Here is a 24,815-nt window from a genome sequence, read left to right as displayed (position 1 = left end):
CCTATTGAAAGTGCATCTAATTTGTTATAACAGGAACCCTGTAGGGGAGATAATTGTATGTTGTTAGCAATGAATATATGTAAACCTTTAAAAATGAATTACTGTTTTTGATAGAACATGTTTAAATCAAGGTAGTCTGTGTTCAATTATTGGAAGCAGGGAGTGAACACTCTAAGAAATAAAATAGCCTAGGGTGAAACACCTTATTTTATGAAAAACTAATTTTTAGGAGCATTTTCTTTTATACTGTGGAAAAAAATCCCTGAAAGATGAACAGACTTTGACAGCTGTTTAGGTGAGAGCCTCAAGTAAAGATAAAATTAAATGTTTTCCTTAAATGCTATTGCCCAAATAATGAATATCCATAATTGAAAACTGAGATTACTGTATACTTTACTTTGTTCTCTCTGCCAGAGTCCTACACACTGTATTAGTTGTTAGAGTTGTGGAACTTAACTGAAGCTTTCTCTGGATTCCAGGTAACTTTGTTCTTTTGTTTTTGTTTTTGTTTTTGTTTTTTTCCTGCAGAATTGATATATGGGCCTGAAATATATTAAGGTAGATCTTCCAATCTTAGATAATCCTGAGTTTTGTTGTTAATGCATTCTTTGCATTGATGATTGCCAGTAAGAAGTATGCTGTGATGTGAAAAGCATAGGAACCAGGGATGAGAGGTCCAAGGTTAAATTTAAACTCTGTATCTTCCTAGCTGCATAACCTGGACAAGTCAGCTAACCACAAACACTTCAATTTTGTCATCCTTGAAGAGGACATATTGAAAACATTGTTCTACCTACCTCATAGAACAATTGAGTCTTGTAGTTATTCAAATGAGACAATGTATGTGAAATAATTATGTAACATAACACACCATAAAAATGTTGGCTATATTTGGTGCAACAAAGCTACTATTCCACAGCATGGATTCTACTGTCTTTACATCAATTCTTTAGTAATTATGAACTTACATAGTATTTGACTTTTATATATGTTTCAGGAATGCAATATCTAACTTGTTCATGAGGTGCTTTATTTTCATAGCAAAGCATATAAACAACTACCCATGACAAATGTATTTGTTCTTAAATGATTTTTCAAAATTTTCTTAGTAAAAGCACAGGAGTTACTGAAGTAGCACCTATCTTGAAAAGTCAAATTAAAATGATTATTGTTTGTGTAGATATATAAATGTGTGTACGTGTGTGTGTAAGTGTGTGTAATTTTTTCATATCTAATTGGTATAAAAGATAACTGTTTTGTCATAGAACCTGCATATTTTTATCTAAATATATGTTAGTGCCACTTTAGTCATTATACTCTTTTCACGTTTTAAACTTCCAGTTAGAGACAAAACTTTTGAAAATTGACTAGAGAAATGCTGCTGTTGAGTTTACTTTCTTCTGAAAGAATATCTTTTCCTGTAATGGGAGGTACAATGTTTCTGTACAGAGCTACTTCACTCCCACAGTCATAGGTCATCAAGAAGAGCATCTACATCCGCAAATGTTTCAGAGTGTAAGTCAAAAACTCTTACAGTTTCACTTCTTTTCATGTGTCTCGTAGATGTTTTCAGAATATTTTCAGCTGCATGGCTTGACAGCCTTGGGATTCCCTCACACATTCAGTCTTTTTTGGATCAATCTGGTGTGAGCATGAAGACTGGGAGTTGTGGAGCCCAGTTAGCCAATGATTGCAATTGTCCAGGAGACAGATGATAGTAATTAAGTTTCCATCAGCCTGGAACTCAGGGGACAGAAGATAGATATTCTGTATGTAGAAGTAAGCACTTCTTCCCTGGGGATGATTTTTACCTTCCAGAGGACAATCCGCAATGTCTGAAGATAGTTTTAGTTGTTGCAACTGAGGGAGGGATGCTAACAGTACCTAGTAGTTAGAGGTCTGGAATGCTGCTAAACATACTATAATGTGCAACTCCCCGCAGCAAAGAATTATCCGGCCCCAAATGTAGATAGTGGTGACTTTCAGAAGCCTCAGTGTAGATAGTACCTGAAGTCTTCAGAGGGAATAACAGCATCTGAAGTGTGAGGGAGGAGTCTAATCCAGAAAACACCAATAGACAAGGAGCATGCCCCTGGTCACAGAAGCAGAGAAGAATCTGGAGAGTGGTATTACGAAAACCAAAGTGAGGAAAGAATTTCAATTTGGGAGTAGTAATCAACATTCAATGGAGCCAAAATTTAAGTAAAATGAGGACTGTTGAGTCTAACGGGGTTAGGTGGTGTATTGGATATTCTTCATTTGCCTCTTAAAATTCACGTTCTTTCTCCATCCTGTTTTATTCCTAGAGAAGGTTGACCTAACAGACTTCATCAAGGGTTCTCTTGTCCTCTGGCTTTCAGCTGGATTCTGACAATGAGAGGTCCTGAAAACAGCAGAGTACAAGGAGAGAGTGCAAGTTGTTTCTGCCTGAAGCTCTGTCCCTGCTGGGCCTCAGAGTGACGGGGGCAGTATTTCTCTTCCAAAAGCTAAAGCTCCCATTGGGCAGCTCTTTCCTATAACTGCAGGTCTCACTGGTTTCTTGACCCCTCCAGGCCTGTGGGTAGTAGTCACTTTCATCTGTTAATAGGTGGTTCTTCAGTATCTCTTGTTAGTTTCCTGCCTACACCCTTGTAAATCGACTTTTCTTTAAACTCCCTTCAATCATACCTTTTCTGTTTGTGCTGTTTCCTGCCAGGGACCTGCCTGACACAGAGGTCATTGTTGATCTGTCAGAACCACTTTCAGTGGAATAGTTGAGGCAGATAGGTGGAAAAATAAATAGAAAGAAAGGAAGATTAAATACATTGTTTTTCTTTTTTTTTTTTTTTTGCACGGAGTTTTGGGAATGAAGAGAAGGAGAATACTAGAGACAATAATAGGTAGTAATAATTTGGAAGAACCAGGACAAGTTTTTAAATAAGAGATGGAAAGTTGTTTTTAGGTTGTGAATAAAAAACATAGAGGGAGGGGACAGAATTATAATATGAGTAAAAAAGAAATTTGAATGTGTTATAATCCGATTAAAAGCACAGATGACAATATTAGTTTCACGTAGAAATACATCTTTGAGAACAATAAAATGGAAAATAGATGAGCTAATAGATGTGGGGTAAAAAATGAGGGAAGTTCATGCCTGGTAGGCTTGGTTTCTACTGAGATGTTGAAAGAAAGTCGTTTAAGGATTTAAGAGAGTCAGACTGAGGCGAATAATGAAGGTTTGGAATAGCTGCTTTGGGAAACGGAAGAGGGATCTGTTTGTGGAACAAGCTATAGGCCCTAGTTGAAGAGCACTGACTGGTTGATACATGTATGAAATATTGAGAAAGATACAATTTTGTTGAGTAGGAATTACCAGCTAGTAGTTAGGAAAAGAGAGATCAGATGGTTGAAGTGATTGGAAGTTTGGGGATTTAAATGATAAGTGCTTTGGAAGAATAAGGGGATAAAAATGCGGGAAGCGCCAGTAGCAAGGTGATTGATGACATCTGTCAAGTGTTTAGGCTGCATGGGAAGGTGACAATGGAGAAAGGCAGTGTCGAACAGGCAAGACTGAGAAATTGCAGCTCTTAAACAACATGTGGTTTGGTAGAAAAGAATTGAGAGGGCTGGGTGCGGTGGCTCAAGCTTGTAATCCCAGCACATTGGGAAGCCGAAGCGGGCGGATCACTTGAGGTCAGGAGTTCGAGACCAGCCTGGCTAATGTGGTGAAACCCCGTCTCTACTAAAATACAAAAAATTAGCCAGGCTTGGTGGTGGTCGCCTGTACCCCAGCTATTCGGGAGGCTGAGGCAGGAGAATCGCTTGAACCTGGGAGGCAGAGGTTGCAGTGAGCCGAGATAGCACCATTGCACTCCAGTCCAGTTGACAGTGCGAGACTCTGTCTCAAAAAAAAAAGAATTGAGAGAACTGGAAGGGTAGATAACTATCATCAGAGAATGGGATATTGAAATTGAAGGGAAGTTGGCAGTAAAAGTAAAAGGAAGAACTGCATGCCGGAATATGTCAGCTAATCAGAGGGGCATGAGTGGATGACATTTTCTTCACTGAAATCCAATATAAGCTGGGTTCCAGAATATAAGATTTCAACATTAATAAATAAGTAAAATTAAAACGTCACTATATCTTTTAATTTAAGAAATGTGTGCTCCCCTCTTAGACTAAATCCGTTGAAAAGAAAGAACGATTATATCTTACACATTTGCATCATCTTTTCTATTATTTAACATAATTCTTTGTATGTATTAGACACTCAGATAATTGTAGAATATTTGAAAGGGAACAAAAATATATGAAATTTGTGTCATGAGATAATATATTAGATATATTTGAATAGATAAGTATATGATTAAATTTTATTCTATAATACATTCAGTATAAAACTTCAAAATGAATTTCTTATTTATGTGCTAAGCTTTATTTTGTTTTCAAACTTAATTTAATTTGCTTATTGTGGTACCTACAGTCATTCTGAAATGGCAGTTTTTTCGGACTTCTCTCTTTCAATTCACATACATAAAAGTTTGAATAAGTTTCTAATATAGAGAAATGTGAGTGGTGTGTTTGGCATAGATTAATTGAATCCCAACTTCATAATAAATTAACTTTTATTTACATAAGCTGATCCTTAAAGTCATGTATCTATGTACTGTATGCACCATTTTACTTCATGTATATCTGTTAATTATAATGAAAACTAACATTTGAGTAATGTCAGTGTCAGGTACTGCTCTAGTTTACATAATTTACTCATTTTTCCTCTCACAACAACCCAATGAACACGTGCTATTATTTTTCTTACTTTACAGATGAGGAAACAGTAGAGAGGTTAACTAATTTGCCCAAAGTCACAAAATCAGCGAATGAATTCAAACCTAGGAGATCTAGTGTTCAAGATATTAACCACCACTACAGTATAGACATATGAATACAAATGTCGACATGTTTATCTTCTATTGCTTGTTTGAATGTTTGTTTTCTTTACCTTAAGATTCCTGAGATCAAGGACACTGGCTGGTAAATGGCATCTTATCAATAAGTATTTTATGAACAAATAAATGAATGAGCTTCTGACTTTACAGGATAATTTTGCTATTTCCTCCAAAGTTTCCTATTAGTTTACAACTAACACTCTTGGCTTTTCCTTCAAGTCCATTCCAGTTATTATTTGGGTGATTTGTTATGAGACATGTTATGACATTTTAAGCCTTTACATTTAAAACGTCATTCTATTGCTGAGACAAAAATGATCTCTTCTCCTCCTCCTCCTCCTGCCAAAAGAATTGCAGATTAAGTGTTTACATGAGGGGAGTTTGTAATCCAGGATTTCTGCAGCAGCGGGCTTCAAATATTCTAGGCAAATCCTGCTTTTTGTTCAACTCTTCCTGATGAGTGTTGTGATAAAAGCTTCACCTTGGCATCTATTAGTCATCGAGTGCTTACTTTGAGAATGGTTGCTATCATCATTTACTCTCTAAACAGGTGCCACCTAGTTACTTTTGTTTTGGCAATTATGGGTTAAATACATTCCTGAGCCTAGTCCTGCTTAAGCTTGCTAGTTCTCTATTTTAAATTAAGGCATGGTAGGTTATTTCTTTCAAGAGTAAAGGTTTCTTTAAGCAGGAATCTTTCAAATTACTCATTTTTTTTCTTGTTTTTGTAGATGAGTCTTTCACTGTTCAGCCTTGCTTTACTGCGCCTGGCTGACAAAACTGCATTACATTGCAGTTAACAATGGCTAATGATTAAAAAGGGCTTATATTTTATTCTTAAAGTATTGCTCTCTTTTAAGATGCTTATTTGACTATTCTTCCTTACTACCTTGCTACCATTCTTTTAAGTATTTACTTTCAGTCCATGGAATTAATGTCAATTTATAAAGAGCTGTTCCACTGAGGAGTTTTTGAATTATAACTATATTATGCAAGGATCCCGTTTTTTGCTACAGTTTTTTAGGTCCAGTAATTCCTTAGCAAAGAATTCTGTATTGGATTAATACATTTGTTAGCAATTACTTGATAGGAGAAAACATGTTGAACTATTACTTTAAAGCTACTTATTTTATTTATAATTACCCTGAATGTCTCCTTTCTAGCACTTTTTCTCCATGTGATATGCCTGTTCTTCATCAAGTTAGAAATAGTCCATGGGGCAATTAAAATTACTTTCCCAATTGATAAAGAAGAATAGAGGATGGAATTTTAGATTAATGAGCAAAAACACTCAGTACCTATTGAAGTGACCATATGTTAGGAAGTAGTCAGAGTCAGGAATTCTATCTCACCCACTTTTGTTTCACCAAAATCTAGTACAATCGCAGACCTTCTTCCCCTCCACCGCCATCCCATTTGTTTCCTCCTTTCTTCCCTTCCTGCAATTGAGACATAGGATTTTAGAGTCTAGGACAGAGATCAAACTGGAGATGTGAATTTGAGAGTGGCCTTAATATAAATGGTAGTTAAGATTATGAACTGGAGGACATTACCTGGGGTGTTTAGAGGATAAATCAGCAAAGGAAACTTGGAAGGAATAGTCAGTGGAATAGAAGGCAATGAGTTTTCAAATCAGCCAAAGAAGTGACTGGAAAAGGGGAAGAGGCCAGACGCGGTGGCTTATACCTGTAATCCCAGCACTTTGGGAGGATGAGGCAGGCGGATCACTTGAGGTCAGGAGTTCGAAACCACCCTGGCCAACATGGTGAAACCCCGTCTCTACTAAAAATGCAAAAATTAGCCAGGGGTGGTAGCACATGCCAGTAGTCCCAGCTACTCGAGTGGCTGAGACAGGCAAATCACTCAAACTCATGAGGCGGAGGTTGCAGTGAGCCAAGATCACACCACTGCACTCCAGCCTGGGCTACAGAATGAGACTCCATCTCAAAACAAAACAAAACAAAACAAACAAAAAACAGGGTGGGGGGTGGTGTAGAAAATAGTCAACTATGACATGCTTTTAAGAGGGAGACAAAAAAATAAGGAATAAGAATTGGCTATTAAATTTGACTCTAAGTGCTTGGAACAAAGGCCTGATTGGAGTGAGATGAAAAAAAAATTGGAAGTGAGCAATAAAGATGGTGACTTTAGATACCTCTTTTGAGAGATATGATTGTAAAGGAAAGCAGAGAAGTGAGTGATAGCTGGAAAATTTAAGTTATAGGTGGACGTATTTTAAACAGTGGGCAATTTAAAAATTCACATGTAAGCCAATATAAATAATACAACATAGACAAGGAAGAATGAGATGATGCAGAGAGGGGTGTAATAATTACAGGAGAGTAATTACTACATGGATAAAAAGAGTAGGATTCACAGTACAGTTTGATCAGTTGGCATTAGGTGGAACGGACACTTCTTCCATCGTGACATCAGCAGAAACAGTGTTTCCTTCAGCTGTGCACTTCAGATCTGGTGATGGAAAGATGAAGTAGGTCTCCTCTGAAAGTACCCTTTTCTGGGTACTTATCAAGTGCCACATCTTTAATTGTAGGCCATATTATGTCAGCACCATTATTTCTCTACTGTGATTCAGAAACCTAGGAATTTCTTTTATCTTGCTCTTCATCTCATTGTTCATTTAGACATTTTGAACATATTTTATTTTTCACTTCCATGTTTCTGTGTTGGAGGAGAGACTTCCAAATGTTTTCAAGGGAAATAAAGGTACAACTTACACTTCACTTCTCTGATTCTCTGTTTTACTGTTTATAAAATGGGAGTAATACTTTCTATGTACAGATTTGTGGTTAAGAATTAGAGATGATATGTATAAAATACTGACCCATAATAGGCAATCAAGAAATGAATATTGTAATTTTATTACCACTAAATATTATTCTTCCACCCAGAGAATAAAAAGATCTTGCTTCCTCTTTAAAATACAACTTTAACTTGGCACAGTGTTTCTAAGTTTCTTACGCATTAATTTGGTTGGAACATAAAATATTTTACTGAATGATATTTTGTATTTTGGGCTTTATAATGTTTTTAGGGCCTTGGTAATGTAATACTTGAGAAAGAATAGACTTCAAACAGAAAATTTATTTCCTCATGAGATTTTATTTTTATTACACAAAGAAAATTATAATGAATAATGTAATTTGAAAAGCCCAAACAATAATAACAGTGAGGAGGGAAAATGGAGTAAAAAAGACAAAACGTAACTTGAAAGGGATTTTTGAAAAATGTCGTAAATATTATCCACATCCTCTTTGTTTATTAATAATGTTGCTGAAGACAGCTGTGTTTTGTAATCAAGCATTGTATCAATTTGAGTAACTAATACTAAGAAATGCTAATAACTTGATTGTTGCATCAATCATTTTTGTCAAATTAGCATAACCATGCCCATGCCCATACTCTGTGTTCACTAAAGCAATATAGATACTACCAAAACCATCATCCAATGCCTAAAGGATAAACATGAGATATTGACATAGTGAATCTTCATTCAATATCTTCTTCTTCTATTTTGGTATGCTCTAGGGCATGTACCTCTCTTTCAGGTAGTAACCCATATTCATTTAGGAAAGACTCCACATCCCCAGCAAAAAATTCTTCAGCAAACTGATCAGCAACACTAATAAAATTGCTTATGAGTTCCCCACCTTTATAGATGAGCAGTGTAGGAAGTACATCTAAGGAAAAGCGGTCCCCAGCACCTGTATTCGAAGCTTTTATTTTACAAAACTTAACTATAGGGTATTCTGCTGCAAGACATGTTAAACTACTGTTTAGAGCATCACAGCCCTTAATACCATCTTCATAAATGTGAACAACTATTGTGGTGATCTTCTGTTCCTTTTCAATTGTTTCTAGGAATTGCTCTCCAGTTTCCAGCTCATACACAAACCCATATCTAGGCCCAAAACTCAGCTTCTGGTGCATATCCTGCATACACTGTCTACGGTATTTACGAAGGCAGTTTTCATCCTCTTTCTCTTTATGGATTAGTTCATATTCTTGAATGCTCATCTGAGAATAAAGAAATGATAGAAATTATTAAGTCAGAAGTTTTATTCCTTAGATATACCAAGCCCATTCTCAACCAAAGGAGTTTACTTTTGCTCTTTTCTCTGCCTGGACCACCTACCTTTCACTCCTGATGTGCCTTTCTCTTTCACCTCCTTCAAGCTTTTGTTTAAATGTCACCTTCCTTGATCACTTTACTTAAAAAAGTCCCCATCTCACGCTCTCCACTGTTTATGCTGGTTTATTTTCTTTATAGCAACAAACGCTATTATAACTTACTGATTTTTTGGAATATGGGGGATGGAATTCAAGTAAGACAGCTTTTCCTACTATTTGGAGTTCATCAGATCATCCAAGAGGTTAATTTTTGGACCAGCAGCATCAGCTTCACTTGGGAACTTCTTGGAAATGCAAATATTTGGGCACCACCCTAGGTTTACTGAATTAGAACCTATAAGACCGAGGCTAAGTAATCCGTATTTTAACAAACCCTCCAGGTTATTATTATTCACTAGTTTGGGCTGAAGTAAGAAAAGGCCCAAATTCCATTTTCTAAGATAGCTACTTTTCCTTACAGTTGGAATATAAAGTTACCTGCAAGGCCTTTCATAATAGCTACTCCATTATTAATGTATTTAACAGAATATTAAGTAACCGTTCCCCCAGCCAAAAAAGAGAAAAAGATAAAAAGGAACAATGGGACATAGTGTGATTAATAGATGTGGAGCTCAGAACCATGCAAGTTAGATGGTTCCCATGTGGGATCATCTGCTGCCTCTTATTCATGTAACCTCTCAAACAGCAAATGCTATCAATTTTTAAAGTAGAGGAGAATTGAGAACACATGAAACTAATGTTTATGAAAAACATTCATAAGTGTTGGGCACGTCACATAGATTATGTTATCCAATCCTTACAAATAACCTCTGAGATAGGTATCATTAGTGTCATTTTACAGAAGACACTGAGATTTAAGTTAAGTAAAAGTCTATGATGCTTTCATTACTTCTCTCTTTTGTTTCTGTTTCTTATATTTGTTTCCCTAATGTCCTCATTATTTTCCTTATCATATTTTTTTCTGTTTTAAGATTACTGTCCCAGGATGGGTATGGGAGTTCATGCCTGTAATCACAGCACTTTGGCAGGCCGAGGAAGGTGGATTGTTTGAGCCCAGGAGAACAGACTGGGCAATATGGTGAAACTCCATCTCTACAAAAAATGGAGGCACATGCCTGTAGTCCCAGCTACTTGGGAGGCTGTGGCAGGAGAATCGCTTGAACCCAGGAGGTGGAGGTTGCAGTGAGCCAAGATTGTGCCACTGCACTCCAGCCGGGGTGACAGAACGAGACTCTGTCTCAAAATAATAATAGTAATAATAATAATAATAATAATAATATTGTCCCAATTTGGTTTTAACCCTAAAAATTTCCAGTGTTTTATATAATTTTTATGTTGCTGCTATAGTTCTGTTAATTTAACAGACCAAACCACACAAATTTGACTTGAAGATGTATTTGAGTATTTATATGAAAACTTGTTTCATTCACATATTCAGGCATATAGATATGTAGGCATTCAGATACATTTCCAAAGTTTAACATTGGCATACAATTTTAAATAATGATTATGTGTCACATTAGTGTAGTATTTTACATGTTTCAACATAGTTTTACATTTATTTTTTCTTTATATGTTTTCAAAACAAGTGGAGCAGGTTTGTTATGATTCCCTAGATGGAATTTTCTGTATTTTGCTTTCTCATATTGTGAAACTACCTCTAGATCAACTCATGTATTTGTAACTAATTCTTCCCATAACTGTAGGTATTCTTGGTATGGAAGGCCACAATAGGCATTCACTACATTTCCATTTTTTTTTGCCAGCATAAGCAATATTGTAATCAATACATTTTGTAATAGTCTAAAATGATTCTCTAGATTGATTTAGATTGGAAAACACATTGTAAATTATTTGTTACTGATTTTTGTATTATCTTACCTTTCTGCTGACTCGTTCCTTTGAATCTTTGCCATTCCTACTCTGAGGAGAAGACATTTGCCTGAGAATCTCCTTCTTGCTAGGTGGAATTGAATCACTGTCTTGACTCTCTAATTTAAACTTTCTCCAGTCGTTTATTACTCCTTTAGGTCCTGGAATGAAATGAAAAATAAATTGTTTTCCTTTATATTTTCAAAAGGACTATTGGGATAACTGAAATTTGTATAAGTATTGTCATGAAATAAACTTATTATCTACTGCATCAGAAACAAACATCTTGTTTGGACTAGAAATTTCTGACTGCCCTGCTCATAAAAATATGCTCCCACATTAATCTTGTTAAATGGGTTTTGGTAAAGAATCTTTTGGAAACATTTGCACTAATGAAAATATAAATTATGCACTTTGAACTACTGGCAAAAGGTTGGGGTTAATATGTTTAAAAATTAGAGTCCAGGTAGGAGACTAGAATTTTGGAAAAAATAGCACTTTTATTACCTAAGAAAAAAACTTCAGCAACAAACTAAAATTGGCATTACAGTATTAATAAAGGAAACCAGGAATGTTGGGGAAACAAAATAACAATAGTATGTAAAGAACAACTGGTGAGCAGGGGGCCTGACCTCAATAAAACTAAAATGGCTTTAGGAAAATTATTATGAGACCATCCCATTCTTCTAAGATTCTAGGAATATTTTACAAACATAGAAAGAATAGGATTGGCAGATTTTTTTTTTTTTTTGAGATGGAGTCTTGCTCTGTTGCCCAGGCTAGAGTGTAGGGGTGTGATTTTGGCTCACTGCAACCTCCACCTCCCGGGTTCAAGTGATTCTCCTGCCTCAGTCTCCTGAGTAGCTGGGACTACAGGTGCATGCCACCACGCCCGGCTGATTTTTGTATTTTTAGTAGAGATGGGATTTCACTATGTTGGCCAGGCTGGTCTTGAACTCCTGACCTCAAGTAATCTACCCACCTCAGTCTCCCAAAGTGCTGGGATTACAAGTGTGAACCACCATGCCCGGCCAGATTGGCAGATTTAAGTAAAACTAATTAAATGAAGAATGATTCAACTGGAATTCTAATATTCAGTTGACCTGATGACTAACAACATTATTCACTTAAGAAAGTCTTAAATTCTTTAAAACAAGGAATATTAAACTGATTATCATTCACTAAAGCTTAGCTATATCCACACCTTTAATGTCTGTATTCTATATCGTATTCTATATGTGGATGTATTCCTTCTTTCTCCTCCATATTACCTAATAATTTTTATTTGTTATATATATGGTATATATTTAATATAAATTTGTTATGAATGTATGTATATTATATGCAGGCAATCAAAGCTTTTGGTTTTCCCATATAGTGTTCATATCAATATTTTTAGATAAGTTTTATGCATATTCAAAATATACATGCGTACATGTTTGTTTAAAAAAGAGAATCCATTTTGTTCCTGTTTTCTACAAATGGTGGTGTATTATATGCATTTTTCCTTACCTTGTTTGTTCTGTTTCATACTACATCTTGGAGATTTTTTTGGTATACACACATGAAGAGGTTCTTCCTTAATTAGAAAATGGAAGCATGGTGTTCCATTGTGTAGATATACATAATTGACTTAAACAGTTTCGTAGTGATCTACATTGTTGTTTCCAGTTTTTTCTATGACATATGACACTGAATGAAGAATCTTGTGCATACATTTTTAAAACTCTGTGCAGGTATAGTTATGGTTATATAAGTAAAATTCCCTGGTCAAAGGGCATATATATTACTAATTTTGATATTGCTAGGTTGCCCCTACAGAGATTGTACCGGTTTACACTGCTATCAGCAATGTATGAGGGTGCCAAAAATGTGTTATTAAGCTTAATTACTTTCACTATAGTTTTTTGTGTTACTATTTTCTTTTTCTTTTTTCCCCCATGAATAGTCTGTCCTATCTTTTGCTCATTGTTCTATTTGGTAATTGGTTCCTTTTCTTATGGATTTGTAGGAGCTCTTCATATATATTAGGAAACTGACACTGTCGATTGAGTTGCAAATGTTTTTCCCCTATTTGTTAAATGCTTTTTGACTTTTGTTCGTGGTGACTTTTACCAGACAGCAACTATTTCTTCCTTTTTTTCCTTGTCTCCCACTTTCCCTCCATCCCTTCATCTATCCGTCCTTCCTTCCTTTTTATAAATGAATTTACCAACCTTTTCTTCAGTGGTCTTTTTGTTGTTGTTTTTGTTTTTGTCATACTTAGGAAGGTATTCCTCACATTGCTATTATAAAATAAATCTCCACACATTTTGGCTGGTAGTCTTGTGAATTCTTTCAAGCTTCTGGCTAAATTTAATGGCTCAATCCAAATTAAAAGAGAGAGGAAATTACCATTCAAATAAGATTCAATAGAGTTAAATGGGAATTTTTAAATTTAAGTCATGATATTTAAGTTTTTTAAGCTCTTAGGAGTGGCATATAGATAGCCAAACATAATTTAACAGATTAAGAAAACAGACTCTGGATGAAATGAACTGTTAGGTTTTCTGGAGGAATACTGAAATTTATTTATTCAAAAAAATAAAGGGAATATCTTATCATTCCCTTTTTTTTTGAGATTAGAAAACTGAAATTAAAGGCCATTTAGTTACCTTTTGGTCTAACCTTGTTTACAGTGAAAGTTTGTAGTGAGGGTGGGGTACAATCAGGAGAGAGGAAAGTGACTTAATTATAGTGTAGATAAGAGGTCTTGTGATAGTTGGTCAGCAAGAAATTACCAATAATTAGTGTTTTTTTTACTCTTTGACATCTAAATAAAACTGTTAGGAATTATTGGATTTCAAAAACTAATTTGCCCACTCAAATATTTTTTAGATTAGTCTAACAATTTATCTAAAGATATTACTTAAAGTACATACTGAATAATGTCAATAAGAACATTAGATATTGCCATATTTAATTTTAAGTTAATAATTATTTTTTCTTCTTGCTTTGCTTGCCTGTATGTGTGGCCTGTCCTTCAAAGTCTTCCTCCAAACTTTGACTTTTGGCTTCTTCCATTTTAGGGATTCGATTTGATATAATCTATAGGAGGAACAAAGAAATAATAATGACACAAGAATTCCAGGATGTACATATATATATAGATAGATAGATAAATATATAGGTATATGCATATTTATAGTCTCCCGCTGCCAGATTCCATAAGTAGGCTAAGGATAATCACTCAGTGATAAAGTATTTAGAATGTTTCTATCCGCAATGTAAAAGGACATTAATTTAACATGTATTATTAAAGATGTCTGGACTTAAGGATTTTATATAATTCATCATTTGTCTTTTCTTAACTCAAGTGTTCCAGTTAAGTCTATGTGGTTAGTGAACATTATTTATTACTGATTTTCCTAATTTCATAATATTATGTGAAATTTGAATATATAAGAAGTAATATATGTTATTTATTTCATATAATAAAAATTAATAATTATATACTTGCTATGAACACTATGTGTCAGGCATTGTTTAAATTATTTTATGTGTCAAAACTCATTTAATTCTCATATAGCCATATGTGGTAGGGACAAATGTTAATGACATGTTATAACGAGGAAGCTGAAGGGCAGGGAGTTTAAGTTGCTTGCCCAAGATCACACAGTAAGTGGTGGAGCAAAGATTTGAACCTACATTGTCTGACTTTGGAGCCAACTCTTAATCATTACACTATTATGGAAATTAACATACTATAATAGAGTCATTTTTCTCAGTATGATTTGGCCAATCGAATCTTTGAATTGGCATTAAAGAATGATGGTCTAAGGAACACTATTCAATAGCATCTCTCCATACCATGGGGCAAGTTTTCATGACAACAGTATCCACCAAGCAAATGAAAATAGCCAGTAGCTAAGCCTATAGTATTTTTTTTTTTTTTAAGTTTTTTGAGAGAGGGTCTAACTCTGTTTTCCAGGCTTCATTCAGTACAATGGTGCTATCTTAGCTCACTGCAGCCTCAAACTCCTGGACTCAAGTGAGTCCACGTCAGTCTCCTGAGTGGCGGGGACTACAGGTGTGTGCCACCACGCCCTGCTAATTATTTTTTTATTTTTTGGTATGTTGCCCAGGCTAGTGTCGAACTTCTCGCCTCAAGTGATCTTCCCACCTTGGCCTCTCAAAGTGCTGGGATTATAGGAGTGAGCCCACACTCTGCCAGTTTATAGTATTTTTGACAGGCTAAAATAGAAAATCACTAAAAGCACTTGGATTTTTATTCATATGAAACTCCTTGGTGCCCTCATGTAGAATCTATTTATTCTTTCGTTCTATCTGGTTCACACTCAAATCAAATATATTTCCTATTTTAGCTTTGGACTATCTGGAAAACTCAATTATTATACAAACTAACATATTCCCTCAAGTGTTCATATAGTTGTGATTTTCCTGAAGTTTTCAAGTCAGGGAGGATATACTAACAGTAGATAAATTATCTTATTTTTACACTTTAGTCTTTCACTTTTTTGGCTTTGCCTCCTTCTTTCGAAGTCAGTTTTAGGCACTAATATCGCACAGCTTATACTTTGAAACTCATCTTAGTTTTCTGTTGATTTACACTTCAATCCTGCATTTGGTTTGTGTGGTGCTTTCCCAAGGCGCAGGGTGGTAAGACAGAACTCTCTCTTAATTTCTCTTCTGCCTTTACCTTTGGTCTCCAGACTTGGAGTGGTCCTGTAATTTTGTTTCTCTTTTTGCAATCCCTATCCAGAATCACTGGAGGTCAAATGTCTTTGCCAATTTGATTTTTTCCATTTGAACAAGAAAAGACTGTGAAGGGAAAGCCAATCAATTTCACAATGTTTAGGTAAGTATAAATGTAATAAAGAATATTATATTTGAATGGATTTAGTAATTACAAAGTATAATGGAAAATGGAAAGTAAAAGCTGCTGGACAGAAAAGCCATTTTATTTCTTACTGCAACTATTTACAAATAAATTTTGATCTGAAAAGACATGAAAATTTTTGCTTCAAAAGAAAACTACAAAACAAAGAAATGGAAATTTATTTGATAATTTCAATAGCTTTTCAGTTCTCAGAAAAATAGAGACTCAATCCAGTCTCTTTACTTTTTAAGACTGGACTGTTAATTTGGGGTAGCTACTATTCTCAGTAAATATACATAAGTTTAAGGAAATCTAAAAATAATTTTATTTCAAATGCTGAAGATACAGGGCACAGCTTCCTTCTTGAATTGCTTGCTGTTTACCTAGTTGACAATCTACTGGGAAAAATAAATTCCTTTTTCAGAAAAGGTTTTCACCAATTTCAGGGAATCCCTTTATTAAAAGATAATCCAGTTACTTAGGACAAAACTTATTTGTTGATTGGATTAATATATGTTGAGAATAGACTATATGCTAGACATTTTCCTGGGCTCTGAATTACATGAAGAACAAAACTCTTCCAGTATGACGCTCACTAATACTAAGACTTAAATCAGCTGGGTTGCCTGTTTAAGTCAAGGACAGAGTCCATCCTTATCTAATACCTCCATTTGAGTTAGAGTACAAGGATTGGCAAACATTGGTACTGTTTACTGCCAGGGAAGCAGTGAACAGATTGAAAGAAAAATATTAAGACATGAATGTGTTTGTTTGCACTGCTTGAAGCACCTAGAGGAAGGCACAAGTAGAAATATTATTAGCTATTAATAGATTTCATCTACTTTCCTATTAATTTATCCTGTCACCAACTCACTATGGGGTTTTCTGATTGTCCCAAAATCTTATCTTTTTCAAAATTTACATTAGCATCATACAAGTAATTTTTTAAAAATCTTTTTTAGACAGACTCTCACTCTACTGCCCAGGCTGGAGTGCAGTGGCATAATCTCCCCTCACTGCAACATCTGCCTTCCAGGTTCAAGAATTCTTGTGCCTCAGCCTTCCAACTAGCTGGGATTACAGGCATGGGCCACCACACCTGGCTAATTTTTGTATTTTTAGTAGAGATGGGGTTTTACCATGTTGTCCAGGCTGGTGTCAATCACCTGACCACAAGTGAACCGCCTGCCTTGGCCTCCCAAAGTGCTGGGATTACAGGCATGAGCCATTGTGCCCGGTTGGTATAAGCAATTTAATTGGAGTATTTGCAAGGTTCTTAGATCTCGGCACATGGTAACTGCTCTAGGAGTCTGTTAGATAAAATAAAAATACATCTTTTACATATGTGTATGCAATGTATCAGTCATTTAAAAATATAAACATTTCATTTACAATGCTATTATTTCGTGGTTAAAAGATTTCATGTCTACTTTAGGCTAAAACATTTAAAATGACAATAGGATTATTACAGGGCTTTGGGTAAGCACATCTTCGTGTGATTGGAAATTGGTAATAAAGTAAGGCAAGAAGACAGAAGGTAAAAATCTTGCCTTCACCAAGATTTACTTTGGTTCAAAAGAATTATTGTATTTTCCACATCACAAAATTATGAAAAACTGCAATTTTGTATTTTTTAAAATTTTTAAATAGTTATATTACTGTTTCAATTAAAACCTGTAATAAGTAAAAATTATATATGGATCCTTTGACAGAATAATGTGCATTTAAAAGAATATTATCACCCTCTTCAAAAGTAATAGTAAAAACTAATATTGGGGAGAAACACAGCTTAAAATAGAATTTTACCAAGTTAGGGTTTTATTTTCCTCTTAATTTAGGATTTTAATAATTTTAAATAGTAGTTTATAGAGGATAACACTTCTCAAACCTTGTCCTCAAAATTCTAACACCTCCCAACTATGGCTTAGTAATTACCAAGAAATAAAATGAGACAAATATAAATGGTCCTGCATGTTGTTCCTGTTTCATATATGATAGCGAGGATCTAGAATACAAAGGAAGTGAGTAAAATTTTTAAACATTAGTTTTAAAAGACTCTTTAAAAAAAAAATCTAGTCCTAAACATTTCATTATCATCATTATCCTTGGTCACATGACAATTGTCAGTCACTTCAAACCTGTTTAATCTAATCAGACTATCTAGTTTTAAATTAACTTGTATATTCTCAGGATTGCTTAAGAAGAGCTTAGCTTTCAAGACTAGCTATTGTAGTTTATTGGTAGATTTTCAAATAGTTGGAATTATCTAATCACTGTGTGATATAGACTGACTTCTCTCCTAGCATCCACAACAACTTACAGCATTTATTTTTACATGTTTTTCTCCACTATTGTAAATTCTTTGAGGACGGAGGCAATTTTTTACTTGTTGTTGTACCTCTTATAATCATTTCATACATTGTAAATACTTCATAAATGACAGTGGCAAATTTTGAAGAACCTACTATGTGCGGGGTACTCAAGACACTATTTTTAATCCACACAAAATTATTATCCTTGTTTTTCAGAGGTGAATTGTAGACTCTGAGAGATTCAGTGACTTACCAGAGCTCACAGAGGTATAGAGGGGGTATAGAGCCAGGTTTCAAATCTCTGACTCTCAAATCTCCAAAATTTCTATTTTTTCCATTACACCATTCCACTTCAATAAAATGCTTAATGAATGAATGTGTTAACCACAGAAGCCGACGTAATTTTTTTGTATATGCATTAAAACTAAGATGAGGAAATGGAAAGCAATAAATCAATAAGTCACCATGTCTCTAAATTCCTTGAGACAGTACTTATTTGAATGATATATTTTTGCTTTGGATTAAACCTCATTAGTTTATACTGAATGTAATAGGATAGTTTCTTTCTTTCTTTCTTTTCTTCTTCCTTTTTTTTTTTTTTTTTGTTTTTTGAGACAGAGTCTCGCTCTGTAGCCCAGGCTTGAGTGTAGTGGTGTGATCTCACTCACTGTTACCTCTGCCTCTCGGGTTCCTGTTCAAGCAATTCTCCTGCCTCAGCCTCCTGAGTAACTGGGATTACAGGCACACGCCACTATGCCCAGCTAATTTTTGTATTTTTAGTAGAGACGGGGTTTCACCATGTTGACCCGGCTGGTCTTGAACTCCTGACCTTGTGATCCACCCGCCTCAGCCTCCCAAAGTGGTTGGGATTACAGGCGTGAGCCACTGCACCTGGCCTATTTCATGTTAATGGAATTAATTTTAACTGACTAGTAACAACTCTGGAACGTCAGTATAAAAGACCTGCTGTTGGTTTTTGACAATCATATGAATTGATTGAGAACTTATCATCAGTCTTGCATCTCTAGGTCATTTGTAAAAGCAAGTGTAATATGCAGTATGCATCAATTATACATAAAAATAAAGCTAGGAAATGTTCTTTCTAGAGCTACTCTTACACGTGGCCAAGTTATGGAAACATTACACTGTGAGCTTTGTGTGGAGATTTATATTGTAAAGTGAGATATTTCACTCATGGATTCGTATCAACCAATAACAAAATTAATCCTATATTCCAAAGAATAGTATTTGATTTTTAAAATGTATTTGAAGTTACAATTCTACAGATTCAGAGATCTTTAAGATCAATTTCTAAAATAAGTCTATTTGTTTCTTAAGCTTCTTATGATCTAGCCCAAGTTTTGTATAAAATCTCAGTGTGTGGCTTATGTTTGAAAACTAACACTTCAGTCTCTCAAACTTTCTGCCACTCGTCTATTCGTCAGAAGTCATAAATAAACACAGTTCCTTGGTACCTTTGTCTGCTTGGGCTGCTATAACGAAATATAGACTGTGTGGCTTGAAAAACAGAAGTTAATTTTCTCATAGTTCCAGAGGCTAAACGTCTCAGATAAAGATCTAGTAAAGCTGGCTTCTGGTGCGGGCCTGGTTCCTGGCGTGCAGATGTCTGCCTTCTCACTGTGTTCTCATATGACTGAGAGTGGGTTAGCTCCCCGGTGTCTTTTCTTGTAATCCTATGGGATCAGAGCCATACCCGTTGACCTCATGTAACTTTAATTTCTTCTACAAAGCCCCTATTTCCAAATACTGTCATATTGGGGGTTAGGGGCTCAATGTATGAATTTTGAGGGAATATAATTCAATTCATAGCGCCTGGATCTGACTTTTGCAAAGAATGACTTTACACAGATGCCCTCCACTATTTCTTTATCTCCATAGCCTGCCTTTTCTTTAATTCCTAAAGCTTTGAGCCTCTGGATTTTTCAGGGTTCCCCACCTACCCTTTAAAATTGCAGTTGGGGAAATGAGGCATACCTAAAATTAACTCTTTTTTTTTTTTGACTATTCACTAGTTCTTTCCATGCCTGTGGACCCCCAATCCTGGGATGCCATAGAAGAGCCCACAAAAATATAGGCCAGTGGCCGGGTGCGGTGACTCATGCCTGTAATCCCAACACTTTGGGAGGCCGAGGCGGGCGGATCACGGGGTCAGGAGATAGAGATCATCCTGGCTAACACGGTGAAACCCCGTCTGTACTAAAAATACAAAAAATTAGCTGGGCGTGGTGGCGGGCGCCTGTAGTCCCAGCAACTCGGAGGCCGAGGCAGGAGAATGGCGTGAACCTGGGAGGCGGAGCTTGCAGTGAGCCGAGATCGCGCCACTGCACTCCAGCCTGGGCCACAGAGCGAGACTCCAATTAAAAAAAAAAAAAAAATTATATATATATACATATATATATATATGCACGCCAGTATTCCCCTGCATGTTAGGTAATACAAATGCCAGTTATTTATTTGGCCAGTTTCTGGCTTGTTTTGAAGTTAAGGAAAATATTAGTATTCTATACTAACTGCAGTAAAATTAAGGATATTGCTCTAAAAAAGTAAATCAGAAAAGTGGTGTACAGACTTAGTATAGAGCATATATACTCACTTTAGTCCGGGTAAGATCAAGTAACTAGTAGAATATCTAAAATATATATCATATGCAATATTTTCCACACAGAGAAAAATATTTTTAGCATTTCAATAACTGTTATTATCCTTAGCAAACTAAAAGGTTGATGCTCAGTAGAAATAATAGACTTTATTTAGAAGGGCTGAGGTTCAGGTAAATGTATCCGCATTCCTTTTTTCTTTTTCAATTATGATGAAAGGTTTTCACAGTCTTATTCTGATACTGGTTTCCCCAAGTACAAAGTAAAGAAATTAAACAGCCAAACATTAAATTATCTGTTTACTTATAGCATACCTGACATCTTTCCATGGATGTACAAAACGCAGAAAACATAGAGCACTGAAGTAGCTCCAATGTAAAATTTTCAGAGTAAGATTGTTTTTTGTTTTGTCAAATTTGAAATAAACAATCTTTTTTCTTTCGTTTACGTGAAAGCATATATTCATATTCCCTTTTGGAAACACATAGAGTAAGAAACTGTTTCAGAGAAGGTGCTGCACTAAAAAGGCATTATTATGACTGAACATGATTAAACATGGGATAGAAATAACAGACTGGAAATCAAGTACGGAAGTGAAATGCCTGTTTAACTCAACTGAAGTGAAATTTAGTAAGTTATCTAGCTTGAAGGCACTATCTGGCACATATTATGTTTTGAGATGGCTAAAACTAAGAAAAATTGCTATGTGGGCAAAACTGACAGAAATTCTGCTTCATTTTATTGCTAGAAATCTACATTTGGCATCTTGATCTGTGTCCCACAGAGTGTCACACTGTGTTCTAGTCACCCTTGCAGGGCTTTATGCCCTATTTTTCTTTACCTCTAACTGTACATCTCCTTAGGTCTCTGCTTTCCTGTTTTCTAAGGTGACTAAGCTAATCTGATCAACTAAGCCAAGCTAATGTGCTCGCCAATACAGATACATTAATATGAAGTGTTTTAACCCCTTCCATGAATATCTTCCCCAATGCCATATTGGACTCTATAGAAAGTAGTTCTGCCTTTCCTTTCTTATTAAAATAAATTATCAGTGGTGAGAGTTTCATATCAAATAGCTTTGACAACACCATGTCGGATCACGAAAGTGTTACTGGGCTTGTGGAGACTTTCAGTGTCTCTACAAGAGACACAAAGGAGATTTTATACCTCATAACAATTAATTTCTTGAATTAATTGGAAGTGAAAAATGGGAATGATTATTTGATTTGAATGTAGCATACTTGTTTTCCAACGAATTGTCTTCCTTACCCATGATTTTGCAGATCATAAGTGATTTTCTGTTTGATTTTCCTTTTTGCATTTATGTTATATATCTTTTCTGAATTTCAGTTCTCTAATGGAGTAAGACAAAACTTAGGATTTTTGTTACTACCTTCAATTATGTTAGTTGTTAATTTTGGGATAGATCAACTTTTACATTTTGTGGTATCATAATAAGAGTTTTCTTTAAAATTAAATTTTGAGACGGATAGTGGAATACAGGACACGTGATCCTCAAAATGCCTATAACAAATTAGAAAATTGTTGGAAGTCAGCAAATGTTAGTTTTCTTTCTTTTAAATACAAAACACTCATCTTGATGCTGTTGAAAAATTTCCTTACTTTATGCCTGACTTCCCCCTACCCCCAGTATGTAGATAAAGTTCATAAGAACTTTGATAGAAAAACTATGATAGAAATTTTGATATAAGACACTATAGAACAGATGTAATATTTTCTGTTTCTACCCTACTCAAATAGTTTTGCTTTTTCAACATCTATGGGACTGGGCAGGGGAGTTGTAGGGAGCCTTTTAAACAATTTGTATGTCAGGAATGCATAGCAAATATCAATTTCCTGTCTGTTATCCTGTATCATCAATAAAAAAAATTTACTCTGGAAATATGAGCTTTAAAAGTCATAACTGAATTCTTGTTCCTAGTGAAAAGACATCCACCAATCCAATTTTGCTATTACAACATACAGATATTCTTTTACTTGTTCTGGAGAAAATAGAATTTTAGAATTTATAACCGCCATCTTTTTAAAAGTGTCTCTTTATCTTGTAAATATACATATTCCTGTACATATTGTTTGAATTCCATTGCAGACATTATTATGAATGGTTCATATATATTTTGATAATGACATATAATGTCAAATCCACTTATAAACATAATATTTAGGCAGAAATCGTCTTGATGAATTAGATGATCTCTAAGTTTTTTCTAGCTTTAATATTAGGTGATTCTAAGTAGCATGTACAATGGACAATATGTATATTATATATATTTAAAATGGATTCTATAGTGAGAAGTTATTTTTGCAGTTAATAAAAATACTTCATTGCAAATCAATTACTGCACTCATTTTCATAATGCAAAACTGTAAGGTTTATTGGTAATAATAATAACCTCCATGGGAACAAAATAGAAAAAAAAAAAAAACAACTGAAAGAAAATTTTCACTGAATTTAACAAATATCAACAAACTCTCAGTGTTCTTTTCTTTTAAAAACATTATTTCTGTTCCATTAAATTTCTAAAGTAACCTTTCAAAACAAACATTATTTCTACTTTAAAAATTAAAAACCACCAACAAACCACCGCCACAATAACATACTACTAAGGAAAAGCCTCAAAACATGCCTTAGCGCTGGATGAATATATTAGTCCTCACTTACCTGAGGTTTTGCTTTCTGTGATTTCAGTTACCCTTGGTCAACCTTGGTCCAAAAATATTAAATGAAAAATTCCAGAAATAAACAATTCAAAAGTTTTAGATTGTGCAGTGTACTGAGTAGCTTGATGAAATCTCACACTATCCTGCTCTGTCTGGCCTGGGACATGAATCATCTCTTTGTCTACCATATCCACACCATACGCATTACTCTCTTGGTTATCAGATTGACTATTGCAGTGCTTGTGTTCAAGTAACCCTTATTTACTTAATAAGGTCCCAAAGCAGAAGTGTTGTGATGCTAGCATATTGTTATAAAGCTTCTATTTTATTATTAGTGATTATTGTTAACCTCTGACTGTGTCTAATTTATAAATTAAACTTTATCATAGGTATGAATGTTTAGGAAAAAAACATAGTATACACAGGGTTCAGTTCTATCTATGGTTTTAGGCATCCAGTGGGGGTCCTGGAACATATCCCCCTTGGAAAAGGGGCAACTACCGCACTCCCTTTCCAACTTGGGAGCCAGATCTTCCAACATAAAGTTCAAGGACTCATCATTTATTCCCTTAGTTTTCCCTTCACTCAAAGGAAATTTAAAATTGCAAAATGAGTTCTCCAATCATGGTCTTATTTTAACAGTCTAGAATATCAGGCTAAACATTGCATGTTTACTCTGAATCTGTATTAGTGAAGATGACTGGTGGAAATCACTGAAAAGAGAGAAGGATACACTGTATTTAATTGTCTTTGTAGTAGAGAATTCAAAACTTTATGTACTTTGAACTATTTTAAATTAACACAATAATATATAAACAGTGAATCACTATTCTTTCCCCTAAGGTAAAATTTTAAAAATTATATTATCAAAAGGACTACTTGTGGACTCACTGTTTGGATCTCTGTGCCTGGTGTCCTTGTTCAGTGGGTGAGAATCCCTGTCTACTGAACTCCTCTTGAACTTCAGTAGGTTTAAGCTCAGATTTAAAATCCCCAGATATTGATGACCCTTGCAGAAATAGCTCTGAACAAGTAATAGGATTAACAGAATTAGCAAGACCTATTCATTTATAATAAGGCAAAACCAAACAAAGAGTAGTCAGTTTATATTTTACAGAACACATTGAATGGATGAGAGACAGAGATCATTATGAGTACTTATTTATCACAGTAACATGAGTTGTATTCATTAGTCCCATAATCCTCTATTGAGCACTTACTTTGTGTGAAACAAGCAGTACCTAGGCACCAGGGTACAAAGACAAGTAAACCCCATTTCCTATATCGTGGGGCTTGCAGTCTAGTGGGGGAGATAGGTAAGTAAAAAGGTAATCACAATGAAGTGCTATGATTACTACAACATTGGGAGGAG

The 24,815-nt window shown here is 35.0% G+C and overlaps 1 protein-coding gene and 1 long non-coding RNA gene across 3 annotated transcripts in view; one reads left to right on the top strand and one right to left on the bottom strand.

Annotated features, from left to right (window-relative positions):
• The first annotated feature begins 350 nt into the window (after positions 1-350).
• Positions 351-24,815, top strand: part of LOC112606439 — a 33,532-nt gene continuing 9,067 nt past the window's right edge. The window contains exons 1-3 of the long non-coding RNA XR_003115635.1: positions 351-479; positions 1,564-1,779; positions 15,715-15,810. This is a non-coding gene — a long non-coding RNA (uncharacterized LOC112606439). The remainder of the gene's footprint in view (positions 480-1,563; positions 1,780-15,714; positions 15,811-24,815) is intronic.
• On the bottom strand, positions 8,016-24,387 carry PDC (phosducin). Of its 2 annotated transcripts, XM_025356893.1 has the most exons (4): positions 24,335-24,387; positions 13,955-14,039; positions 10,962-11,113; positions 8,016-8,966 (listed from the first exon to the last, which is right to left on the bottom strand). In XM_025356893.1, exons 2-4 carry the CDS (start codon positions 14,013-14,015, stop codon positions 8,439-8,441), a joined length of 741 nt encoding a protein of 246 aa, XP_025212678.1. In that variant the 5' UTR covers positions 14,016-14,039; positions 24,335-24,387; the 3' UTR covers positions 8,016-8,438. The 2 variants fall into 2 exon arrangements, with proteins under 2 accessions (XP_025212678.1, XP_025212686.1); XM_025356901.1 differs by lacking the exons at positions 13,955-14,039; positions 24,335-24,387 and adding an exon at positions 13,169-13,265.

Source organism: Theropithecus gelada, chromosome 1, assembly GCF_003255815.1.
Source record: "Theropithecus gelada isolate Dixy chromosome 1, Tgel_1.0, whole genome shotgun sequence".
NCBI lineage: Eukaryota > Metazoa > Chordata > Mammalia > Primates > Cercopithecidae > Theropithecus > Theropithecus gelada.
This window is presented reverse-complemented; position numbering and strand designations above follow the sequence as displayed.

Excerpts from the sequence above, each read along its gene's own strand:
- PDC (XM_025356893.1), bottom strand. The coding sequence starts at position 14,015 with ATGGAAGAAGCCAAAAGTCAAAGTTTGGAGGAAGACTTTGAAGGACAG. Across the intron at positions 11,114-13,954 it reads AGGACAGGCCACACATACAG|GACCTAAAGGAGTAATAAAC; the intron begins GCAAGCAAAGCA and ends ATTTCATTCCAG. Across the intron at positions 8,967-10,961 it reads AGGAACGAGTCAGCAGAAAG|ATGAGCATTCAAGAATATGA; the intron begins GTAAGATAATAC and ends CTTTATTCTCAG.